The sequence below is a fragment of the Xyrauchen texanus genome, chromosome 30 (assembly GCF_025860055.1).
Source record: "Xyrauchen texanus isolate HMW12.3.18 chromosome 30, RBS_HiC_50CHRs, whole genome shotgun sequence".
NCBI classification, from domain to species: domain Eukaryota; kingdom Metazoa; phylum Chordata; class Actinopteri; order Cypriniformes; family Catostomidae; genus Xyrauchen; species Xyrauchen texanus.
The window spans coordinates 40328379-40351705 of NC_068305.1; the positions used below are offsets into that span (position 1 = coordinate 40328379).

The 23327-nt window shown below is 40.5% G+C and overlaps 3 protein-coding genes across 4 annotated transcripts in view; all 3 read right to left on the reverse strand.

Annotated features, from left to right (window-relative positions):
- The window catches only part of tbc1d7 (TBC1 domain family, member 7), a 9073-nt gene extending 4777 nt beyond the window's left edge, over nucleotides 1-4296 (reverse strand). The window contains 8 exon segments of the mRNA XM_052098047.1: nucleotides 548-677; nucleotides 768-913; nucleotides 2060-2197; nucleotides 2266-2456; nucleotides 2537-2570; nucleotides 2572-2618; nucleotides 2703-2830; nucleotides 4067-4296. Of these exon segments, the coding sequence (XP_051954007.1) occupies nucleotides 548-677; nucleotides 768-913; nucleotides 2060-2197; nucleotides 2266-2456; nucleotides 2537-2570; nucleotides 2572-2618; nucleotides 2703-2814 (798 nt within the window). The 5' untranslated portion in view covers nucleotides 2815-2830; nucleotides 4067-4296.
- Nucleotides 1-23327, reverse strand: part of psmg4 (proteasome (prosome, macropain) assembly chaperone 4) — a 180371-nt gene that overhangs the window by 93266 nt on the left and 63778 nt on the right. The window lies entirely within an intron of this gene.
- Nucleotides 7097-23327, reverse strand: part of LOC127623577 (desmoplakin-like) — a 38491-nt gene continuing 22260 nt past the window's right edge. Inside the window, exons 14-24 of one of the 2 annotated variants that reach the window (XM_052097964.1) lie at nucleotides 23054-23240; nucleotides 20754-20929; nucleotides 19468-19646; nucleotides 19249-19387; nucleotides 18952-19145; nucleotides 17111-17273; nucleotides 16759-16842; nucleotides 15898-16005; nucleotides 15693-15791; nucleotides 15106-15603; nucleotides 7097-12332 (exon numbers count right to left, since the gene is read on the reverse strand). In XM_052097964.1, coding sequence (XP_051953924.1) covers nucleotides 9105-12332; nucleotides 15106-15603; nucleotides 15693-15791; nucleotides 15898-16005; nucleotides 16759-16842; nucleotides 17111-17273; nucleotides 18952-19145; nucleotides 19249-19387; nucleotides 19468-19646; nucleotides 20754-20929; nucleotides 23054-23240 — 5055 coding nt within the window. In that variant the 3' untranslated portion in view covers nucleotides 7097-9104. Of the gene's footprint in view, nucleotides 12333-13776; nucleotides 15604-15692; nucleotides 15792-15897; nucleotides 16006-16758; nucleotides 16843-17110; nucleotides 17274-18951; nucleotides 19146-19248; nucleotides 19388-19467; nucleotides 19647-20753; nucleotides 20930-23053; nucleotides 23241-23327 lie in introns of both variants that reach the window. The other variant, XM_052097963.1, reaches the window with a different exon arrangement.

Genomic DNA, 23327 nt, shown 5'->3' on the forward strand with positions numbered 1-23327 from the left:
TATACATATATATATATGATTTTTTTTTTATCTTAAAATTATTATTTAATCTCATAATTATGATTTTTTTTTTGTTGTCACAAATGTATTTATCACATAATAATGACTTATGTCATAATTTTTACCTTTTTATCACATTTTTATGGCTTTTTGTCATAAATATGACTTTTGTGTAATAATTATGACCTTTTATCTCATTTTAACTTTTTATCTTGTGATTTTGAATATGTCAGAATTATTATTTTTTGTTTTATATATATAATTTTTTTTTATCTTAAAATTATTATTTAATCTCATAATTATGATTTTTACCTAATAATTTTAACTATTATTACGTAACTGACTTTTTAATCTCATAATTATGACTTTTTGTCACAAATGAATTTATCACATAATTATGACTATTTATTTCATCATTTCATGATGCACGTCCTAAATATGATCCTGAAATGATTCTGTACGTTTCTGGTATCCGTGCATACATCACGTGACCGTTACTAGAGTTACACTGTACATAAATGCTGTTTGTGTTCGAGTGTGTACTCACATTAGACAGGAAGTCAAATACTCCCTCCGGTTGACTCATTCCCATCAGCATGATCTTGTAGCTGAGCAGAATCTCCACGGCAACAAACACCAAGATCTTACAGGAGCCACTGATGACCTTATCCCAGACCCTGCCGACCAATCACACGACCAACAGTCAACACAGAAAATATTCAAGTATGAATTCTAACATCAGGGTTATGATTGGATTCTAGTGTGACCTCTGTAAACTGGACTCTGGTAAACAGCCTGCAAAACAGCGTCTGAACCAGAGAGAGTACGGCAGAGAGTCCAGACCACCGGACATCTTCAGATGAGACAACAGACAGCTGTCCTCCTGAGACAGGAAGTGCTCCAGACTCTTCGGCTGAGAGAAAGAGAAAGGTTGAATCTTGAAAAAGCTTCATAAACCAATGAGAGAAATGTAGAAGTGTTTTGTTTGCTTTTTCACAAATGGTCAGTGAAAGGAGGTGCTCAACGTTCCCATTGGCTACTTTTGGATTTTATGTAAAGTGTTTTAAACTAATGTTAATATAATATCCTTATGATGTCATTAGTATCCAATAAAATGTCTCGCAATGTTAGAAGAAACATTTTAAGAGCAGCATTGGAGAGTGACAACTGTAAATATTAGTTTTCAGGGTATTTTCACATTTACAGGAATGTTTTGCTCCCTTTAAATAACGTAACACTGGACATTTTTAAATTCCCACAATGCAATGCAATGTTTGGAAACATACATTTATTATCTGGGTTCTTCATCCTCAGGAGATCAAACTGAATATTAGGAGCTGTTTATTTATTTAACCATGTCTTAAATAAAAATTATTAAAAAAATTATAATTTACTGAAGAAAAAAAAATATTAAAAACTATTTAAAAAAAATTATAACATTGAAATAATAAATACAACAGAAATATATAAAAACTATATAAAAAAATAGATTAAGCAAAATTTATAACATCAAAAAATAAAACAGTAAAACATTTAAATATATATATTTTTCCATGGATCACTGTATCCATGTGATCAGCCATCATTACCAAACATACAGCTCAATTTTGATCAAAATCACACAATGCACACAGAAGATATGGGACACTTCCATTTCTTGGCATAATGTTGCCTAAATTTGGTGACAGTCACATGAATCCCCTACGAGGCGTATTTAAAACTTCAGAGCCTGCAATTTAAAAACAAATCCAAAATGTCAGACTTCCTGTTGGGCGGAGCTAATGACTGTAATTATGAAAGTTGTCCGGTTTGATGAGAACAATATATGTACCTAGTTTCGTGGCTTTAGGTGGAAAAGGGGGGTGCTACAGAGCCCCTACACGCCCATGTGTGAACTTTTACCCAGCCCTTATGGCCGACAACTCTGATGTGTGTGCAAAATCACAAGATAACAAGAGTTGCATGCTAAACGTATTCCTCTGATGCATTAAAAAAAATAAATGAGACACCAAAAATGTTAAGTGCAAAGTATCAGTTTGTACCAGTACATCACACTTACCAGGTGAGGGATGGAGTCTCCAAACTTGTGATTAAACTGGTTGATGAAGCATCTGATCAGCCAGTAGCAGTCCACCGAGTCATCGACGATCTCCTCCATCGCCCGGGCGATAGACAGGAAGTTTTCATCATTCTCATCCTAAAAGAATACAATTAAACACGAACCCCAGATATGACAAAACAAACACAAACAAAAACACTCCTCACCGGCGGTCTCAGCTCAGTCCTCCGGGGAAGCTGTTGGCTCTCCAGCTGATACATGCGCAGGTAGAACTCTGTAGGGGGCGTGGCCGAGTGGATGAACCGCATGGCTTTTAAAGCGGCAGTGACGTCATCGAACTGCTCGGCACGGTATCGAGACACCAGAGCGTGAGAGTCGCTGTGAGGAGGTAAAATACCTGCGTACAGAAATGAAACGCCCACTTAGACAGGAAGAGACAATCTGACAGTGTTTGTGAATAATAATTCATGTTCTCACCCAGTAAGACTTTCCACACGTGTATCCTGTACATAGGACGGAAGAGGAAACCTCTGACTGAAGGTGCTCAACTTCTCCACATCTGAATGTTTGAAACATTTGCATTGAACTGACAGAACGACATTATATTTCCATCAGGATTGTGTGACCTTCCTTAATTGCTTACCCAGTGGATTGTCCTTCAGTAAAATCTCCAGAGATTTCTTCTCCTCCACGCCTCTGAAACCCACCTTCTCATAGTACGCCGAGCGGAAGTTTCTCTGTGGATCTTCAGCCATGATCACTGATGTAAAGCTGGAACAGAATAACAACACAGAAGATCTGAGACACATGTCTGCCCAGCCATGGAACCCCAAAAAATTTAAGAAACTACCGAAATGTCCCATGGCAATACCCTGGTACACCACGGGACGAGATGATTCCCACATTCACGTACCATCGTATTGACCTGGAACTGCACGGTGCTATAAAGACTATATCTACTGCACGTGATACCTCTATAGTTATAGTATGTAGAAATAGTTTGGGGTAAAAGGCGCCCTCGCCACCTATTTTGAAAAATACAAAAATTGAAATCAAAACAACCTTCCGTTATTATTATTTTCATCTTGATACACATTGCAAATTTTCCTTAAAGGAACAGTTCACCCAAATATGAAAATTCTGTCATCATATACTCACCCTCATGCCATCCCAGATGTGTACGCCTCCATACAATGCAAGTGAATGGTGACCAAAACTTTGAAGCTCATAAAAGCAGCATAAAAGTAATCCATACGACTCCAGTGGTTTAATCCAGCGATATGATAGGTGTGGGTGAGGAACAGATAAATATTTAAGTCCTTTATTTTACTATACATTTTCCTCCCTGCCCAGTAGGGGGCGATATACACGAAGAATGCGGATCGCCAAAAACTAAAGAAGAACTCTTAAGAGGGCTGTTTGAAAGTGGAGATTTATAGTAAAGGACTTAAATATTGATCTGTTTCTCACCCAAACCTATCATATCACTTCTGAAAACATGGATTAAACCACTGGAGTTGTATGGATTACTATTATGCTGCTTTTATGTGCTTTTTGATCACCATTCACTTGCATTGTACGGACCTACAGAGCTGAGATATTCTTCAAAAATCTTAATTTGTGTTCTGCTCATGAAAGAAAGTCATGCTGGGACGGCATGAGGGTGAGTAAATAATGAGAGAGTTTCATTTTTGGGTGAGCTGTCCCTTTAAGAGTTACTATGGTAAAACCATGGTACATTTCGGTAAGGAAACCCCGCTCTCATGGCATATTCCCTATATAAACTGTTATAATTTTAAGCTATTGTAATATGTATTTTGATGTCTGTTGCGTAAAAAATAATAACATTGTTTTAAAGTGTTCATCATAATCATAATGGGCATATAATGTCTTTTACGTTGTTGCTTAACTATTATCACGCATGTAGCGCAACGATTACATTTGAAACATATGTCTATACTGTTCATTTTAACACGTTTAAGAGTTTAATAATAGCTGTTTATTCACCTTCAATGTACAGGCTTTAGCAGGCCTCGGTCACATCCGCGTGAATTCCTCAGACGAGATCCGATCTTCGGTTTATTGTTCTAATAGCTTAACATTCAAACATCTGACTGTGGTTTAGATGCAAAATATGCTGAACTGTTCTCCTTGGCTCTTAAACGGATAACTTTAAATGCAGTAAATGCGGCTGTTATTTTGGCAGCTCTGTGTCCTCGGATATGATTCATGTCCTCTTGTTGTTGTACTTCTATATAAGACCAGCAGATGGCGCTCAAACAGAGCTGAGTCTCGAAGGTAACCGTCCGGATGCCAATGTCTCGCGAGAGTCACATTTGCTGTAAATAGAGCGAGGGTTAAGGTTGGATTTAGGAGTAGGGGTAACATTATGGTTAGTTTAGGGGTATATGTATGTGTAGGGTTTCTATAGGACTCCAAATACAAATTATGAACAGTATGTGAATGTCGCAAGCGCATCTCGCGAGACTTTCGGTATCTGCATGGTTACCTTCTAGATTCGACTCTCAATTAGATCAAGCGCTGTAGAGAAGCATGATGACGATATCCAGGGCTCATTATAAAACATGTAATATGGTGTAAAAAAAAAAAAAGGCGCATTAAAGGCTGAAATTCTGGAAAATAGAAATGCTGGCATGACTAGGATAAAATACTCTTTTTATTGTTATTTCTTGATGATAATGATTATTTAAAAACACCTTTGTCAACAAAATTAAAGTAATGTGGTGTAACCAACATGTAGGTTGGCAATCTGTTTACATTGACAAAAAAACAGATTGGGCCCCTTCAGGTCACATTCAAAAAAAAAAAAAAAAATATATATATATATATAATTTTTGTTATTACATTTATTTATCTATTTTTAAGAAAATGCTACAAGGTTTTTCAAAAATGAAAGATTACATTTCTAAGAACATGACACAAGAGTTTAAAACTAGATTTGTTTTATAAGATTTCTTATTTTTAACACCTCGGACAACCTTATTTTTCAAATATAAAAACTCTTAAGCATTAGCACCACCAATCTGTGCCACTGTTGCAGAAAGTAAACATTACAAATGACACATGATCGACTACATGCAGTATTTAAATGTTCAATCATAAAGTGGCTACAGGTTAAGTATGCATATGTTACAAGGATTATAAGGCAGTCCCTGTAACTATTGTACTTGCTTGTTTTTATTATTTGGGGGGTTACCTACTGGAATCTACACCCCTGGCCATAGAAAGGGGCACAGGAGCATTCCAAAGATGACGCCAAGTGAATGGGAACATATAATTAAAATGTCTGGAACACTGGGAAAAATCAGGAAGTCAATGGAAACTCTGGGACTAGGAATTAACTGTGCAAATTTCTGCTTTATAATGTCAATTTTAAGCCAATTAAATCAATAACTATCTCCTTTGTGTTTATAAAATAATTAGTTTCAGTGCACTTGAAAAAATAAATAAATACAATTCTGAGTCAACATTTTCAGAAAAATACTGTTTTCCTTTTCTTACACCAAAGGCATAAACCTCACCAAATGTTATTTATCTACATTTACATTTATTCAATTATACAATTATTCATTAATCATTCGTTATTAATATGAAAACAGGATTTAACATCTTATGTCATTTTGATTCTCATGTAAATACATTTTGTTATTTATATATCTATTAGGGCTGTCGATTTAACTGCGTGTTGCTCATACAGCTGAAGTTTCACTTACTGCCCCCTGGAGTAAACAGGTGGTACTACAAGCTTTAATTTCTCAGGAATCTTCCTTATTACGGTACAGGATTTGCCATTAATTGCATTAATTTTTTAACGTGTTATTTTTAATCAAATGAATCACACTTCACACGTTAAAAAAATTAACGCAATTAAATCGCAATGCAATTATTATTTGCCCCCCTCCTGGAATCTACACCCCTGGCCGCTTGTATCCATACAAAGGTGCACGAGAGCATTTCAAAAATGTGCATTGCACTGGGAACATATAATTAAAATGTCTGGAACACTGGGAAAAAAATATCAGGAAGTCAACGGAAACTCTGGGACTAGAAATTAACTGTGCAAATTTCTGCTTTATAATGTGAATTTTAAGCAAAATAAATCATGACCCCCGGCAATAAGGAAGATTCCTGAGAAATTAAAGCTTGTAGTACCACCTGTTTACTCCAGGGGGCAGTAAGTGAAACTTCAGCTGTGTGAGCAACACACAGTTTATACAGTGAAGAAATCAACCCACAACACAAACATGCGTTACATTCTTGCGTTCAAAACACTTGATAAAGTGCAAATCCGAACCTTTAAGTGATTTCAAGAGGTGTATTATGTATTAAACTATATTTAACTTCACATAGTGACCTAACAATGTATGTTTATGACGCAACACACCCGTCTCGGTCTGACGCAGGTGTAAATTGGCGGGCTCTTAAACAAGCCCTCATGTGAACTGTGTGTCAATGATTGACTTATGATCAATAATGTGGTAATAGACAATACAATTGTATTCTAAAGCCGCTTTTTTAACTATTTAATTTAAAGATAATTATAATTATTTCATCATTATATTGAATTAATGATATGAGGGGCTTTCTCAGCAAATATTTGTATATGCGATTAATTAATTGGGACACCATGTAATAAATTCGATTACAATTTGTAATCGATTGACAAGCCCTAATATATATATTTATATATATTAACTAGACAAAAATACTGAGAAAATAATTGTTTGAATTCAACTATGAATTGTACTGAAATTAACTGTATTTTCTGGAGGCCAGTGTGTAGTTTTGCAGAACAAATGGTCAAAGGGAAATTTCTTTACTGAACATTGATTTAAGACTATTGTTTGGGTATAACCGCACAAGTAATGAATAGATTTAAAGGTGTTTGTGTTTGGCATTTGTGAATTCATACATGATTGAATGTACAATTGTGAGGTCAGGCTTGGGTTGATATTTGCTTTTTGAGCGGGAATAATACTCCTTTTCCTCCAAAAAAATAAATAATTCACCGTTTAATCCAAGTGATACATTTTAAATGGTCTTTATTTGAGTAATAAAACTAAGATAAAAACATCAGAAACTGCATAGATGTAAATGTCACAGAGTAAGTCAGGCTAGTACAAAGGCAATAACGGGAAGGCACTGGGGAAAAACTACAGCAATTCAACGTTCTTAGTGGTGTGAAAACAAGAAAATTATATTCTAGCCATGTGATACAACCCCAATACTGAAAAAGTTATGACAGTCGAGTGTTTACCACTATGAAACAGCACCATTTAAGACACAAGTTTGTGGCATTTTGGGGGCCTGGGTAGCTCAGTGGTAAAAATGTTGGCTACCACACCTGGAGTTCGCTAGTTCGAATCCCAGGGTGTGCTGAGTGACTACAGCCAGGTCTCCTTAGCAACCAAATTGGCCCGGTTGCTAGGGAGGGTGGAGTCACATGGGGTGACCTCCTCGTGGTCACTAAAAGTGGTTAATTCTCAGTGGGTGCGTGGTGAGCCTGGATGCCGCCGTTGGTGGCGTGAAGCCTACACACGCGCTATGTTTCCATGGCAACGCACGTGATAAGATGCACGGGTTGACCGTCTCAGACGCTGCGCAATTGTACGGGGTCTTCGTTGCTGTATTGTGCGCTTCATAATGCGCCACACATTCTCATTTGGAGATGGTCAGGACTGCAAGTATGCCAATCTAGCACCCGCACTCTCTATTTATTCGGTCAGTATGTGGTTTGAAGTTGTCCTACTGAAAATGCTGGGACGTCCCTGGAAAAGACGGTGCTGGATGGCAGTATATGCCGCTCCAAAATTTGTACATATCTGTCTGCACTAATAGTGCCATCACAGTTGTGCAATTTATCGATGCCATGGGCAATGACACAGCCCTGGCTCAAACAGACACTGGCTTTTGGACCTGACGCTGATACCAGATTGGATGGTCTTTTTCCTCTTTGGCCAAGATAACACGACGGCTGTGTTTTCAAAAACTATTTAAAATGTGGACTCATTTAAAAAACACAGTTCCACTGTTCTACTATCCGTCTAAGTTGAGAGCGAGTCCAGAGAAGTCAGCAGCGCTTCTGGACAGTGATGATGTACGGCTTCTCCTTTACATAATAAAGTCTTAACTTGCATCTGTGGATACAGCGGCGAGTGCTGTTGACTAACAAAGGTTTACTAAAGTTGAGAGCGAGTCCAGAGAAGTTGGCAGCGCTTCTGGACAGTGATGATGTACGGCTTCTCCTTTACATAGTAAAGCCTTAACTTGCATCTGTGGATGCAGCGGCAAGTGCTGTTTACTAAAAAAATTATGTTTTTTAAGACAGTGACATCTGAGGGATCAGAGATCACGCGCATTCAGAAGTGGGTTTTCGCCTTGCCTATATGCACCGAGATTTGACCAGAATCCTTGAAGCTTTTAACTATATTGTGCATCGTAGAGGGTGAAATGCCCCCAATCCTTCCACTTTGTCTTTGGGGAACATTGTTCTCAAAGTGCAGGATTATTTGCTGAAACATCTGTTGGTAAACTGACAAGTCTTGAACGATCCTCGCTCTTGAAGGACTACAGTAGGGTGTTTTTGGAGGCTCCTTATATACGATGACACGGGTGCCTCACCTGTTTAACATCTCCAGTTTCACATCGCCTTATTTTAAATCGTCAAATTGTTATTAGTCTTAAATTGCTTTTTTGGAGCATGTTGCGATCATCTGATTTTAAATGACTGTACATAAAAAACAAAAAATACATCATATAATGTGTAGTTGTAGTGCTTTCAATATAGCAAAGGGTGAATATAATTGACAAATAATTTTACATACTGTCCAAACGTTTTTGGAATTGGGGTTGTAAACAACTTTCAAATCTGTATCATAAAATTCTTAAGCCAGACAGTTAGTAAACAGGTATTAATAAAAGGCACTTTCTGGACTAATCAATTCCACATAACTACGTATAAAGACAGATTTCTATTTGGTGGATATATGTGTTAAAATGGAAGCACAGTTAAAACAAATGGTGTTTAGGAGAACAAACTTGTGCTAAAGGAGTTTTTGCTGAAGCTTAAGCTGCGGTTTCTGGTAGAAGGGGACAAAGTGTAGTCCACACTGCCCCTACGGGATCCACTTAGAGAGCCGCTCTTAGACCCTGAAGCAGATCCTGAATTGGAAAGGTTGTAGGGGCTGCTGATTCCACGTGATGAAAATGTGGCTGCAGGAAGCATGCAGACGCCTGTGTTCTCCTCGGTCATGCAACCCTCCAGAGCCTCCTTGTAGGATATTCTCAGCTTGGTCTTGGGGCAGGTTAGGTTTTTGGTATGGTTGCGTGTATCTTGGAGCCTCTGAGCTCCTCTCATGTCAAGCCATCCGAGCTGCAAGGCCTCCTCGAGCGTACGTTTGTACCCAAGCTCTGGGTCAAACAAACCACCGGTTAAATACTGGAACACAAGGAAGCGCTGTCCAGCCTCATACGGAAGCATTTTTTCTTTGACTGCCTCGGCGGCGGACATCTTGCGCTTTGTTTTCGCATCTTCGAAGCCAATATACGCCTTCTGGGCAAGTTTTAGCCTGCTAGCCATCTCGTCATTCAGTATGCCAAGACGGGTTGCTTCCTGAATAGACATGCGGCGGCCATTTTCAGGATTGACGACCCCACCGGTGCATGCTTGTGCCTCGAGCAATTGTTGTGCAGTGATAGAATCGAGTATTCCTCGCTTCAGGGCTTCACACACGCTGATCTTCTCTATCTTCACAGTGTCAAAAATTGCTCCAACTGGATTCTGCTCCTCTATAGTTTCTAATAATGGGGCCAGTTTGACTGACATGCTGGAGATATGCTTGGCACTGTTTATTGAGGATGGATCTTGTGGAGTAGAAACACTTTGCACAGATTGTATGATTTCACTTTTGATGGTCTTGGTTGTCGGTGTCGTTTGGGATGTGAATGACGATGAAGAGGCAGTGAAGCTCAGAGGTTTGTTGAGGGTCTTCGCCTTGTTAATGATCATGTCAGCAAGCTGTGTGACTGTGATGTCTCCTGAGCGATACTTGTCAAATACCTCTTGGTCAATGACACCCTTATTAAGCAGTTCTTTCAAGTCATACTGAATGCCTGTTTGCATGTCCATTATGGCTGTTATGGTAGAGCCATCCGGGGCAGTGATGACTGTTTCCTCCCATTCGCACTCTTGCTGAGACAATTCCATGAATGTCTGGAAGTCTATGAGTTTTTTCTCGTAGGCTTCTCGTACCGTCATCTCTTTATTACTTTCTGGATCAACGATCAACACCCTTCTCTTTCTTGAGGAGTTCTTTAGCTGGCGTTTTCTTGTATCGTGTAGAGGCAGCAGCACCAGTCCTGTCTTCTTATCCGTGATGCAGCGGCTCTTCAGCTGCAGGTATGTTAGATTATCCTCCGTGTTGGGGTCAAAGAAACCCTTCGTGTCATCTCCTTCATCTTTCAGAATCTGGTTCATCTCCTCACCAAAGTAGCCCCTCTGATATGCCACATCGACATCAATTCTGTGACTGTGTTTAGGGTCAATAATTCCACCACTTCCAATCTGAGCCTCCAACAGGCGAATGCCGTGACCTTTCTCAATGATTCCACGCTCAATGGCTTCAAAAAGCGAGATGATCTTGTTGGTTCCAGGGTCTTTGTACCCAGTGACGGCTCTCTCGGCGGAAAGAAGCTTGTCTTTGAATTCCACACCTGCGAGCCCTTTCTTGCAGGCCTCCTCTACTGTGCAGTACTCATTGTTTATAGGATCCACCATGAAACCTGAGGCGGCCTGGGCCTCCAGAAGCTCCAAGGTAGTGCCTGGTCGCAGAAGTCCATTCTTCATAGCCTGAAAGACGGGCAAAGTGCAGTCATTGGCTTCATCATAGACCCCAGCAATGCAGGTTGATCCTCTTAGATAAGCCCGAAGCCTGTGTTCGATGTCTTGGCTGGTAATCTTGCCCTCTCTCAGACTTTCCACATCTGAGGGTTCCAGCAATTTTGCATCCACAAGGTCTGAGACACTAACTTCAGTACGGAGTCCCTGCACAGTCATGGGTTTCTCTGGAGCTGGAAGCATGAGCAAGCTGGTGGTGAGGTCAGCCTTGCATCGCTTTTTTAGGGTAACATAGTTGGCACGTAGACCGGTGTCAGGATCAATGTAGCACTCTGGTTTAATGTTTAGAGCTTGGTAAAGATCGTCATCGATGAGGTCACGGGCCATAGCAGTATCTTTCGAGAGATAGACGCTAAGGATGGGATCAAGGATCCCTCCTGCCGCCTCTTGTGCTTGCAGTAGACGCAGAGCTGTGTCTCGGTTGATAATTCCCTTCCTCATGGCTTGCCAAGCTGACAGGAGTTTTGCAGTTTTGGGATCCCGAAACCCAACGCAGGCGGACTCTGCAATCAAAAGCTGCTTCCTGTCAGTTTCATCCACAAGTCCATTTTGACAAGCCTCCTCAACTGTCATTTTCACATTAGCTCGGGGGTCTATCATGTACCCCGTGGCAGCTTGAGCCTCCAGCAACATGTTTGCACTCTCATCTGAGAGCAACTTTTGTTTTTTGGCCTCTACGAATGTCATTTTACCTTTAGGCCCACCTGCAAGCCCTGCAATCGCTCCTGTGCCTTTAAGATTGAGCCTGATATCGACGGCCACGTCCTGTACAGTCCGCTCACCCATTATCAACTGTGCAAATGTCCCTTTGTCAATCACGCCACAGTCCAGCAGCTGCTGCGCGGTGACTTTCTTGCGCACACCATCGAAGACCAGAGAGGAAGAGTCAGGTTGGTCTGTCTGGGTGCATTTGTTAGCACCATCTGACTTCTGCTGTGAGCTTCTCAGTAACTGGATCTCAGTCCTCTCTTGTTCCAAAGTCTGCAACTGCAGCCTGTTGCGTTCTTCAGTCTCCCTTAGTAGGGCCCTCAGCCTTTCCACCTCACTCTTGACAGAGTTAAACTGGCTTTCCAGAGCAGAACGCTCTAAGCTGTGCTGGCGTATTTTCTCTTCGTGAGTGTCACATTTTCTCTTCCACTGGGTAAAGTCCTTGTTGATACTGTCCTTCTCTTCCTTTAGCTGTGATTTCAGTCGCAGTTCTGACTCTAGGGAGCGTTTGATACGGGCAAGTTCCTCCTCCAGGTTTTTCATACGCATCGCATCATGTTCCATCATTTTCATTTTCTTGATGAGGGCATCGCGCTCTTGCTGCAGTTCAGTACACTGAGATTGAGAAATTTTGATCACAGAGGAAGTCTGCAATGAAAGGGGAAAAGGGAGAGAATGGTATGAATAGTCAATATCATTTTAAACATATTTTTACAGTATTTAAAGCTAAAGTGTGTATATATATATATTTGTATACATTTCGGCGGCTGTGGCTCAGTTTGTAGAGCGGGTCGCCTGCCAATCGCAGGGTTGGCAGTTCGATTCCCGGCCCACATGACTCCACATGCCGAAGTGTCCTTGGGCAAGACACTGAACCCCAAGTTGCTCCCAATGGCAGGCTAGCACCTTGCACGGCAGCTCTGCCGCCATTGGTGCATGAGTGCGAATGTGAATGTGTGAATGAGTCACAGTGTAAAGTGCTTTGGTTACCTCTAAAGTTAAAAAAAAAAGCGCTATATAAGTGCAGACCATTTACCATATTACCATTTAAATACTTCCTGTTTAATATGCAGAGTAACTAACTATTAACTATAGTTAGTTACTATTGCTAGATACTCTTTTAACTAAGTATTAATTATAAACTATTTGTAAGCCATAAACCATTTGTAGGTCAATCAAAAAGTGTAAACACATTTCTACGTTTAGGTATCCCAGACACAGCAACATTATTTCAAACAATGGCACGAGTTAGAGACAGGACTGTATCTGAGTGGTGGTGGTAGTGGTCTAAGCACATAACTAGTAATCTGGTAATCAGAAGGACGCTGGTTCGAGCCCCACAGCCACCACCATTGTGTCCTTGAGCAAGACACTTAACTCCAGGTTGCTCCGGGGGGATTGTCCCTGCAATAAGGGCCCTGTAAGTCGCTTTGGATAAAAGCGTCTGCCAAATGCATAAAAATGTAAAAAAAGAAAATGTATCTCTTTGGCCAACCAATGGAAGACGGGGGTGTATTCAGGAGACCTATTTGAAAAAAACATAATTTTTTTGTAGTTTTGTTTGGTGACACAAAATAACACACTTCAGCTTTAAACACAGAGCACAACACAAATCAAATAAAGTAACTATGTATGATTTTTCAGATATGATTTGTTGCAATCGATGACGATTTAACTAACATAACCGATTGGTTTTCAAGCTAAGCACATGATTTCATGTGGATCAGATCAGAATGGCATCTGTGGACACAATCAGACAAACACATCAAGATAATTTCATCTGAATGTGGATGTGATGGATGCTGTGGATGAATACGCAAAAGCAAAAAAGCACACAGCATCGAAGCTTGGGAAGAACAAAGCACAGAGGTGAGCACTTGCTTTAAGATGCAAATCTGATCAGTCTAGGGTGTGGGGCAGAAATGCAAATTGTAAAGAAATGCAAAATTGAGGCAGATGATTAGTGGGAGATTTTTTTGCATGTCAGAACATTACGCTTAAGCATGCAGTGCAAGAGAGAGAAGCATGCAGCTAGCTACATCTAAATCTACTTCAAGGATCTAACTTGAGAACACTAGATACCGCCTAGTACCTCGCTGGCTTGCTTTTGCACATTTTCTATCTCCTCTTGCAGTTTTTCTCTCTCTCGTGAGAGCTGCCGTATAAGCCGGTCATGCTCTGCACCGGCACGCTGACTGACGTCAAGCTGTTTTTGCAAAGCTGTGATTTGCTCTGTCATTTCCCGGTCTTCATTCTTTTTGCCGTTAAGCAGCTCCTCGCGCTGTAGACGCACAGCACGTAACTCCTCCTCCAGCCGGAGGCGCTCTTTAGTAAGCGTTTCGTTGAGCCTCTGCAGGCGCTCTGTCTCAGCGGTGTTTGTGTTCAGTGCAATTGTCTTCTCTTCCATGCTACGATGAAGGGCCTCGTAGCGCTTGTTGGCGTCTTGGACGTGACCCTGCTCTTGCGTCAACTGTAGTCTCAGAGTATTCACCTCAGCTTTCAAAGCGGCCAGACTCTGAGACGACGCTTTGTGCTCCTTCAAGGTGCGGTCCAGGGTGTCCTGCAGCTGCTTGAATTCTTTATCCACCTGTTTGGTCTCAAGACTGGTCTCTTCCTGGCTCTTACGCAGTGTGGTGATGGTAGACGTGTACTCGCGCATGGCCTGGCTAGACTTTTCAAGTTCCATTTCTGCTCTTCTGCGTTTTCCAGCCTCCTCTTCTGACACTCGTCGCTGCTTCACCAACTCACTTTCCAGTCGCTTCACCTCCTCTTGACGCTCTTGAATGAGGCTTTGTTGCCGCGCTATAGTCTGTTCAGACCGGCTCTTCTCAAGGGCATGGGCCTCCAACTCAACACGGATGAGGCTCAATTCGCAATGGGAGGAATGAAGCTGCATCAGCTCCTCGTTTAAGGTTTCATTCTTGGCTTTGAGGTCAGCCAACTCGCCTTCCAGTCGCCTTGTCTCCGCCTCCGAAGCTCTTTTCATGCGTCGCTCCTCCTCAAGACAGCACGTTAGATGGTTGATCTCAATGCTCTTCTCCTGCAGCATCCGATTGGAGCTTCCTTGCACTTCCTTCCATTTGTTGTCTGCTTCTTGTTTCTGGCTAAGCATCAACTGGAGCTGAGCTTCCAGCTCACACCGCTTCTGGGCTTCCTCAGTGCCAACACCGCTGAGTCTCTTTACCTCCCCTTCCAGGTTCTTCCTCAGTGCCTCCTCCTGGATGAGGGAAAGACGAAGCCTTTTCAGTTGCTCTTTCAACTCTCTAGACTCTCCTTCCAATCTTTCGTATTCCAGATTCATGGTGGCCGAATCACTCTCCTGCTGCTGCGAAAGCCTCTCCATGCTGGTTTGTGTAATGAGGATTTGAGACTCATAGGTCTGCTTCACCTCTTGTATCTCAATGCTGTGCTCCTGCCTTACCTTTGCCATCTCCACCTGTGCCTCCTTCACTCGCCGCGCCTCATCCTCCAACTCCCTGCGCAGACGTTCCACCTCTCGGGTCCGATCGGACACCGTCTTCTCCAACTCCAACTTGGCCCAGCTGGCCTGCTCCATTTCCTTGAGCTTCTTGCGCATGGTCTCATCGTATTCATCCTGCAAAAAAATACAGCGCTCCTCCACAATCTTCTTCTTCCTCTCCATATCTTCCAACTGGTTTTTGAGGTGGCGTATTTGCTCCATAAGCTCTTGCAGACGGTTCTCTGAGGAGTCTAGGCTCTCCTGCATGACCATGCACTTAAATGTTTGACTCCTCTTGACCTCCTCCAGAGAAAGCAGTTGTTGCTGCGAGTCACTCAGCTCCTGCTGGCATTTTAACAGAGCCTCTTGCAATGAAGCATTCGTGACATTGTTGTCCTTGATGGTGTCTCTCAGCTCCTGAAGGTCCTCCTTGAGAACTTCAATCCTGGTATTACTGAACTGCAGAAATCAAACAAGAAACAATCAGGGTCATAAGGTCAAGGGTAACATGTAAGAGTGCTGTGCCAAAACGGAGGTGCGTTTTATACATTCAGTTCTTCTACGTTCTTCAATGAGGCCACAAGATGTTTGTAGTAATCACTTGAACGGGTGAGTAATTCTAAGTAGTGTGCATTTAAAGAAGAGACCTAGGGTACAAACACAAGTACAAATTAGTAATATTATAATAAAACAACATTGCAATAAAAGGAATGTTTGTGAGTTGGTTGTGCATGTGTGTGTTAGTTTGTGTACCTCTTCTGAAATAGCAGAAGATGGTGACTGCAGGATAAGTCTCTTGATGGGGATGTTTAGTAATGTTTCTAGTCCAGCACCATAAGATGCTAACTCCAGCTCATAATTCTAAAGAGAGACACAGTTCACACTCGTTTGTTAATCAATGTCTTTTTATTAAACAAAAGATGTAATATATTCTCAGGTGTCCCCAGAATATGTCTGTGAAGTTTCAGCTCATAATACCCCACGGATCATTTATTATATCATGTTATAAACGCCTCTTTTTGGGTGGAATCAGAAACACGCTGATTTCGTGTGTGTCTCTTTAAATGTAAATGAGCTGCTGCTCCCCGCCCCCTTTCAGGAAGAGGGCTGTGCCTTTACAGCTCGTGCTTCGGTTACTACAGCAACAACAAATCAGAACCAATATGACTGACAGTGTAAATACCGGAGTTCAGACAGGGCACTTTGGGCCTGATCGCCCCAAAGTGTGTCGGCCCACCGGGAAAATGCCCGGTATGCCATATTACCAGTCCAGCTTGTCCACGCAGTGGCTTCAGTGGCTCTGATGCCGGGAGTACATGAACACTTATGAGACATTATTCTTCTCACTGTATCTGCTCCAGGACTGTGTGTCCATCACTCAGGGGAGGAGCTATGATAATAGGGTGGAGTCCATCACCAGTTGTGGGCGTGGCCTGCTCTAATGTGACGTCACTTTGAGTGGGTGGACTTTTAACACTGTAGGGTGGATGTGTACACACACTGCCGACTCACATTTATGTACAAACACCATGTAAAAGTGAATTTTGCATGATAGGTCCCTTTAATGCTGCACTACATAATCCTAAAACATGCTAATATAAATGGAAACAATACCTTGATAGATTTTATGCAGGATTCTCCATCCGTCTGTACAGTCTCTAACAGCTCTCTCTTTGCCTTTATATCAGAGTTTAATGCCTGCACACATTAGAAAACAGCAAGTTTAATTTAAACAAATTAATAAACTCCGCAACCTGGGGTATGTAGATTCTTTAGCAATTACGTATTATTCACAAAAATGAAATTATGACGGAAATTATCAGGAGAAAAAATTATTGAGCAAATGATTCAACAGTTTTTGTAAAACAGTTGCGAACATTACAAGTGAAAAAAAATTTTTTTTCCCAAAAACTACTAAAGTTTTAACACTAAAATGAAACTGAAAACAAAATAAAAACCGGCAAACCTTCTGTTGGTTGACAAGTTGGGTGTTAACCTTGATGTCATCGATCTTCGTCATATGCTGCGCATCAATATGCCGTTGAGTCTCTTCGATCCAACCGCTGAGACTGGAACTAGAGCTCAGGTATTGCTGCAGCTGAGGCAGGTAAACATCCAGATCATCCAACCTGAGGAAGAACAAAATACATCATCAATAACTATGTTTCCATCCAAGGATTCTTTGTGGAAAACGTTTTAGCGCGTCTAAATAAAGCTGATGGTAATGCACTAAAATGTCACAAATGTCGACATCATATTTTTCCGTTTAACTCAAGTACATAAACTCGATGTCGATACATCAAATGTCGCAAAAAACTGGTTTGGAAACACTTTTTGTCGATAAAATTGCCATTAACGCAAAAATGTAGTGTCACATGACAGAGTTTGCCCCAATCGTTAGCCTGTTACCATGACGACAGTATTGAAAGCCAATTTATTGTACGTGATTATGGATTGATCTTTACGGCATATAGAGCCGATCTGCAAACGGGACACTTCCAGGAGTGCCAACCATTCAAAATAATAGACGGCAGTCACAGAATTACCCACAATACAAAATACAAGGAGAAAATCATCAGTGGTTTTATTTTAATTTTTTGGAACACTTATTTTTTTCAATTTTATTAAATTATTGTTTAGTTTTACTTTTGAAAAAATGCCGGCAAAATCCCCTGAATTAAATAAAATTAATTACCAAACGAAAAAAGCATTAAATTAAAAAATAAATAACAAAATGAAAAAAGCATTAAATAAAAATAAATAAATAACCAAATGAAAAAAGCATTAAATAAAAATAAATAAATAACCAAACGAAAAAACATTAAATTAAATAAAATTAATTACCAAACGAAAAAAGCATTAAATAAAAATAAATAAATAACCAAACGAAAAAACATTAAATTAAATAAAATTAATAACCAAATGAAAAAAGCATTAAATAAAAATAAATAACCAAACGAAAAAACATTAAATTAAATAAAATTAATTACCAAACGAAAAAAGCATTAAATAAAAATAAATAACCAAACGAAAAAACATTAAATTAAATAAAATTAATTACCAAACGAAAAAAGCATTAAATTAAAAAAATGTATTATTACCAAATGAAAATAATATATATATTTTTAGACTTATATATGTCTTTTCTTTACACAAACATAAATTAGCCGTACCCTGTTCTGTAGATGAATAAAGTCGCCTCTCAGAATGTTCTAGACTTTTCTCAAGACTATAAACTATCTGAACTATTCGTCCAATCCTGAGTTCACTTACAGAAAACCAGCTTCTGAACATTTTAAAACGTTTAAATACTTTAAATCAAACCATCTTTACCTCGGATCACATTTACTGCTTCTTCAGAAAATGGACATTTGCATTATGAAGCTAAAATACATTTGAGATGATGATCAAGTTCAGCTGGTGGTTAAAAGTTGCTGGAGAAATATGCGGGACATGATGCAGTTGTCATGGCGATGCTTCAGATTAGAAGAGCAACTGTTCCCTTTTGATTGCAGTTCCTCCTCTTCTGATGCTTTTATTTGATCATTAAAATGACAGTAATCTCATTTATTATCTCAATAATCTCCCCATTTACCCAAACTTCAGAGGAAACAATTAGGGACATCTGGGAGGAGAATTAGCGATAAACACATTTCTGAATGGAAACGGCTTCAGGGCAGATTTCTGTTGCGCTACTTTCACTTTGTCAATAAAATAGCGCGAAAGGTGGATGGAAACTAGGCTCATGAAGAAAACAGATTTTCATGTTTATTTAAAGCTCTGTTATGTAAAGGACGAGTGTCTCACCTGCTCTTGATCTGTGTCTGAATGCGTTTCCAGCGGTCTGACAGCTGGTTCACATGTTCAGCATACTGAGAGAGGTTGATAATACTCTTGTACCGGCCCTGATCCACCTGCTTATTAAACTGAAGAAGGGTGCTTAACTCAGCCAGCAGCGAATTCAGCACATCCTGTTTCTGCTCCAAGTCGCTGCACATAGTCTAGATGAGGAGAAATGAACAGGTGAGGTCAGACTGCAGACTTCGAAAATGATCAAGAAATGACTTTTTAATGCTCAGAGTGAAACTCAATTGTAGACGTTACCCTGAGCACATCCTGGTATTTCCGAATCTCTTCTGGATCCAGAGAAGTCGTTTCTTTCTCAGTGAGTCGAGCTTCGTAAACTTTCACCACGTCCTCCACTCTATGTACTGTCTTCAGCAGGGACTTCAGTGAGTTTAACCTTAAACGCAGAAAGAACGAGTCAAGATCAGCATCTATGTTAAACAGCGCTTCACAGGCATGTGTTTGTGCATGCAGTACCTCTGCAGGTGAGTCTCAGTGTAGTTCTCCATGTTAATTAGTCCCTGATTAATGAAATCTAGTTGACTGCTCAGGTATTTGGCTTTATCGGTGTTCGTTGCATCCTTCAGCTCAGCCTGTACGGAGCCTCGCAGCTTCAAAAACTCTCCTTTCAGAGACCCCACGTCTTTCTGAAAGACCTGTACACACAGTCACACAGTCACACAGTCGCAAAGAGCCCATTCGGCACGTTTCGCGGCCGAACCACCGGCCCGACCCGTTCTCCCGATGGCCACTTTTGGGCCCCTGATCGGCCCAAAAGTGCGCCGGCCCACCGGGAAAATGCCCGGAATGCCAGATTACCAGTCCAGCCCTGATCACGACCACGAGGAGGTTACACCATGTGACTCTACCCTCCCTAGCAATCGGGCCGGTTTGGTTGCTAAGGAGACCTCACTGGAGTCACTCAGCGCACCCTGGATTCGAACTCGTGACTCCAGGTGTGGCCGTTTAGAAATTTTCAGTATTTTATTTTTAAAAACTACTTCCGGGTTCAATACAAGTTCATCTTAATCAAAAGCATTTGTGTCATAATATTGATTACCACAAAAATTGAATTTCGACTAGTCCCTCCTTAGTCAATGGGGGCAATTTTTGGAGTGTTTAAAGGGCAGAAATGTGAAGCTTCTAATTTTATAAAAGCACTTACATACATTTTCTGCTAAAACTCATGTATTATCTGAGCTGTAAAGGTGTTTAAATCGTCGTTTTTAGGGTTTGCAGTGTTATGTCGTCATGGTAACGAAGTTGTAAAATTGTCAAACTTTCCACAGATGCGGTTAGTAAGTGATTTAACACATTTAAATCATGCTAACACACATGTTGTTTACATCTTGTGTCTATACTTTTGAAACAGTATTTTAATGTTTACAGATTAAACCCCATTGACTTCCATTGTAAGTGTCGCACTGGAACACACATTTGTGCATTTTTTTTGACAATTTTACAACTTCGTTACCATGACGACGTAACACTGCCAACCCTAAAAACGACGATTTAAACACCTTTACAGCTCAGATAATACATGAGTTTTAGCAGAAAATGTATGTAAGTGCTTTTATAAAATTATAAGCTTCACATTTCTGCCCTTTAAACACTTATTTTTTAAATGTATTTTTGTGGTAATCAACATTATGCCACAAATGCTGTCCTGTGACTCACCAGAACTCACCCTTCGATCGTGTGCATGTCAGTGTGTATGTTCATTTTTGTCATGTTATGGCCACTTGCGTGTTTGTGACAAATACCTGCGTGTTGATGATGTGGCGAGAACACTCCTCAGGGGCGTTCTCTCCTATGGGGATGTATAGGATTGAAATGAGGGATGATTCGGCCCCGTCCAGCTTCAATCTCAGAGCATAGAGCTCATTCAACAGTTTCACACTCACTGCGGCAGAATACTCGGATCCCTCTCCGCTCACAGCTACGACACACACACAACATAAAGAGCATGACTGTGAGCAATCTCTAAAGACATAGTGTATGTGTGCAGGGCCGTTTCTAGGCATAGGCGAACTAGGCGGTCACCAAGGGCACCACCAGCTTGGGGGATGGCAAATTAAAAGCCAGACCCCCCCAAACTCCGTGCTAATACACCACTGCATCTGCCACCATTTGTAAGACAATTGCAATTTTGCCTAAGGCGCCAAAATGGACAGAAACGGCCCTGTGTGTGTATGTGTATGTGTGTGTGTGTGTGTGTGTGTGTGTGAGTGTGTGTGTGTGTGTGTGTGTGTGTGTGTGTGTGTGTTTGTGAGCGTGTATTTATCACTTTGTGGGGACCAAATGTCCCCATAAGGATAGTAAAACCCAAAATTTTTGACCTTGTGGGGACATTTTGTCAGTCCCCATGAGGAAAACAGCTTATAAATCATACTAAATGATGTTTTTGAAAATGTAAAAATGCAGAAAGTTTTCTGTGAGGGTTAGGTTTAGGGATAGGGTTAGGTTTAGGGGATAGAATATAAAGTTTGTACAGTATAAAAATCATTATGTCTATGGAAAGTCCCCATAAAACATGGAAACACAACTGTGTGAGTGTGTGTGTGTGTGTGTGTGTGTGTGTGTGTGTGTGTGTGTGTGTGTGTGTGTGTGTGTGTGTGTGTGTGTGTGTGTACATCAGAGCTGGGAGCAACTGCATGTGGCGATACTACTAACTTACTGACCACCAAATCAGAAGTGCCGAAAATATACATCTGATATGGGTTTCAGAATTAGGTGTGGCAAAATGGCTCAACAGCACCACCTACAAACATTCAACGATGTGCGCTTTAAGCTACGTTTCACCTACACGTACGAAAATTTGTACACATGTGTAACATGCCAATATCTACAAAAACGTCTCTTGGACTCATGCCCTAAACTCAACAGGAAGTCGGCCATTTTTATTTTTCTCTTCATTTTTTTGCTCAGTTTTTGCCATTTCCAGGCCTCGTACTTTAACAAACTCCTCCAAGAGATTTCATCAGATCTATTTCATATTTGGTCCATCTAATCTAAAGGCCGTGGTGATGCTACATTGCGAAGCTTTTGAGTTTTCACTGCACGCCGTGCCTGAGACGTTCTGACAAATTTCGATGATTCGCCATGAAACAGGAAGTTGTTATAACTCGTACATACAATGTCCCGGCCTGAACACTTCTACATGCCAATATTCAGTTATAGTTATAGCGCCACCTACTGGCATCAGGAATTACATATTTGACACTGTGAATAGACTCTTAACAACATTTAAGTGCTAAAAAGCACACAAAAAATGGGCTTTTTCATTTAATTTTTTTTAAGAATTATTATATTTAAATTATAATGTATACATGTCAGTATTATTTGCACTGAAATAATATTATTAATACGAATTAATACATTTATTATATTAAATGAGATATTATTTATTAAAAATTTTAAAATAGTTGATTTTAAAAATTCTAATAATATATTATATTTAATATTAGCATTTTTTCACATTACAGTTCAGATCATTTGGGTAGAAAATGTGCTTAATTGTCATGAAATTAGGGTCAAAACTATCAAATAATGATCCTAAAAAAAACAGACTTCGTTGTTTTTAATTTCTTTTGATTTTGGAGGGAAACATGATCCTGTTACTTTGTTTCTAATCACTTTTTGAAAAGAGTGGTCGACTGCAGTTTAACTACTATACATTTTAAAAAGTGAATGGTTTTATAAGCTACAAAGTATCTTCCCCAAAACGGGTGCTCATATAGACGGGAGCGGCGTGTCTGTATTGTGATATATGTGTATCTGTACGCAGAGGCACAAAAACCATATATGCAAGGTATGCAATGCATTGGGGCGCCATGTAAAGGGGGTGCCAGCGGCTCACTAAAGGTGGTGCAATCGGCCTTCTTGACCCCTCCAATATCACCCCCCCTTGCAGAATGGATGACACCCCCCACCCCCCCTCTGGGCAACGCTTATAATGGATGACATTCCCCTCCCCTGGAAAACAAATTCGTTTTGCATACCCTCTCAGAAATGTGTAGTTGTGCCCCTGTCTGTACGTGTTGATATATACATATATACTGACTGAATGCGGGCAGCTGATCGGCCAGTTTGCCATAGTGTTGCTGTGCTCCAGAGAATTGACTCTCTATAATCTTCTCATCTTCTGCCCCGAACATCTCTGAACCCTGAGCATGCTTTTTGAACTCCTGAAAGTGCATCTCCAAACTTTTGATGATATTCATGGACTCGTCTGGACCCATTTTGGCCAGCTACACAAACACACATTAAGATAAATGAATATGCATCTTAGCACAGTGCAACCAAAATGCATTATCAAAAGCTGCTTTGAATAAAAG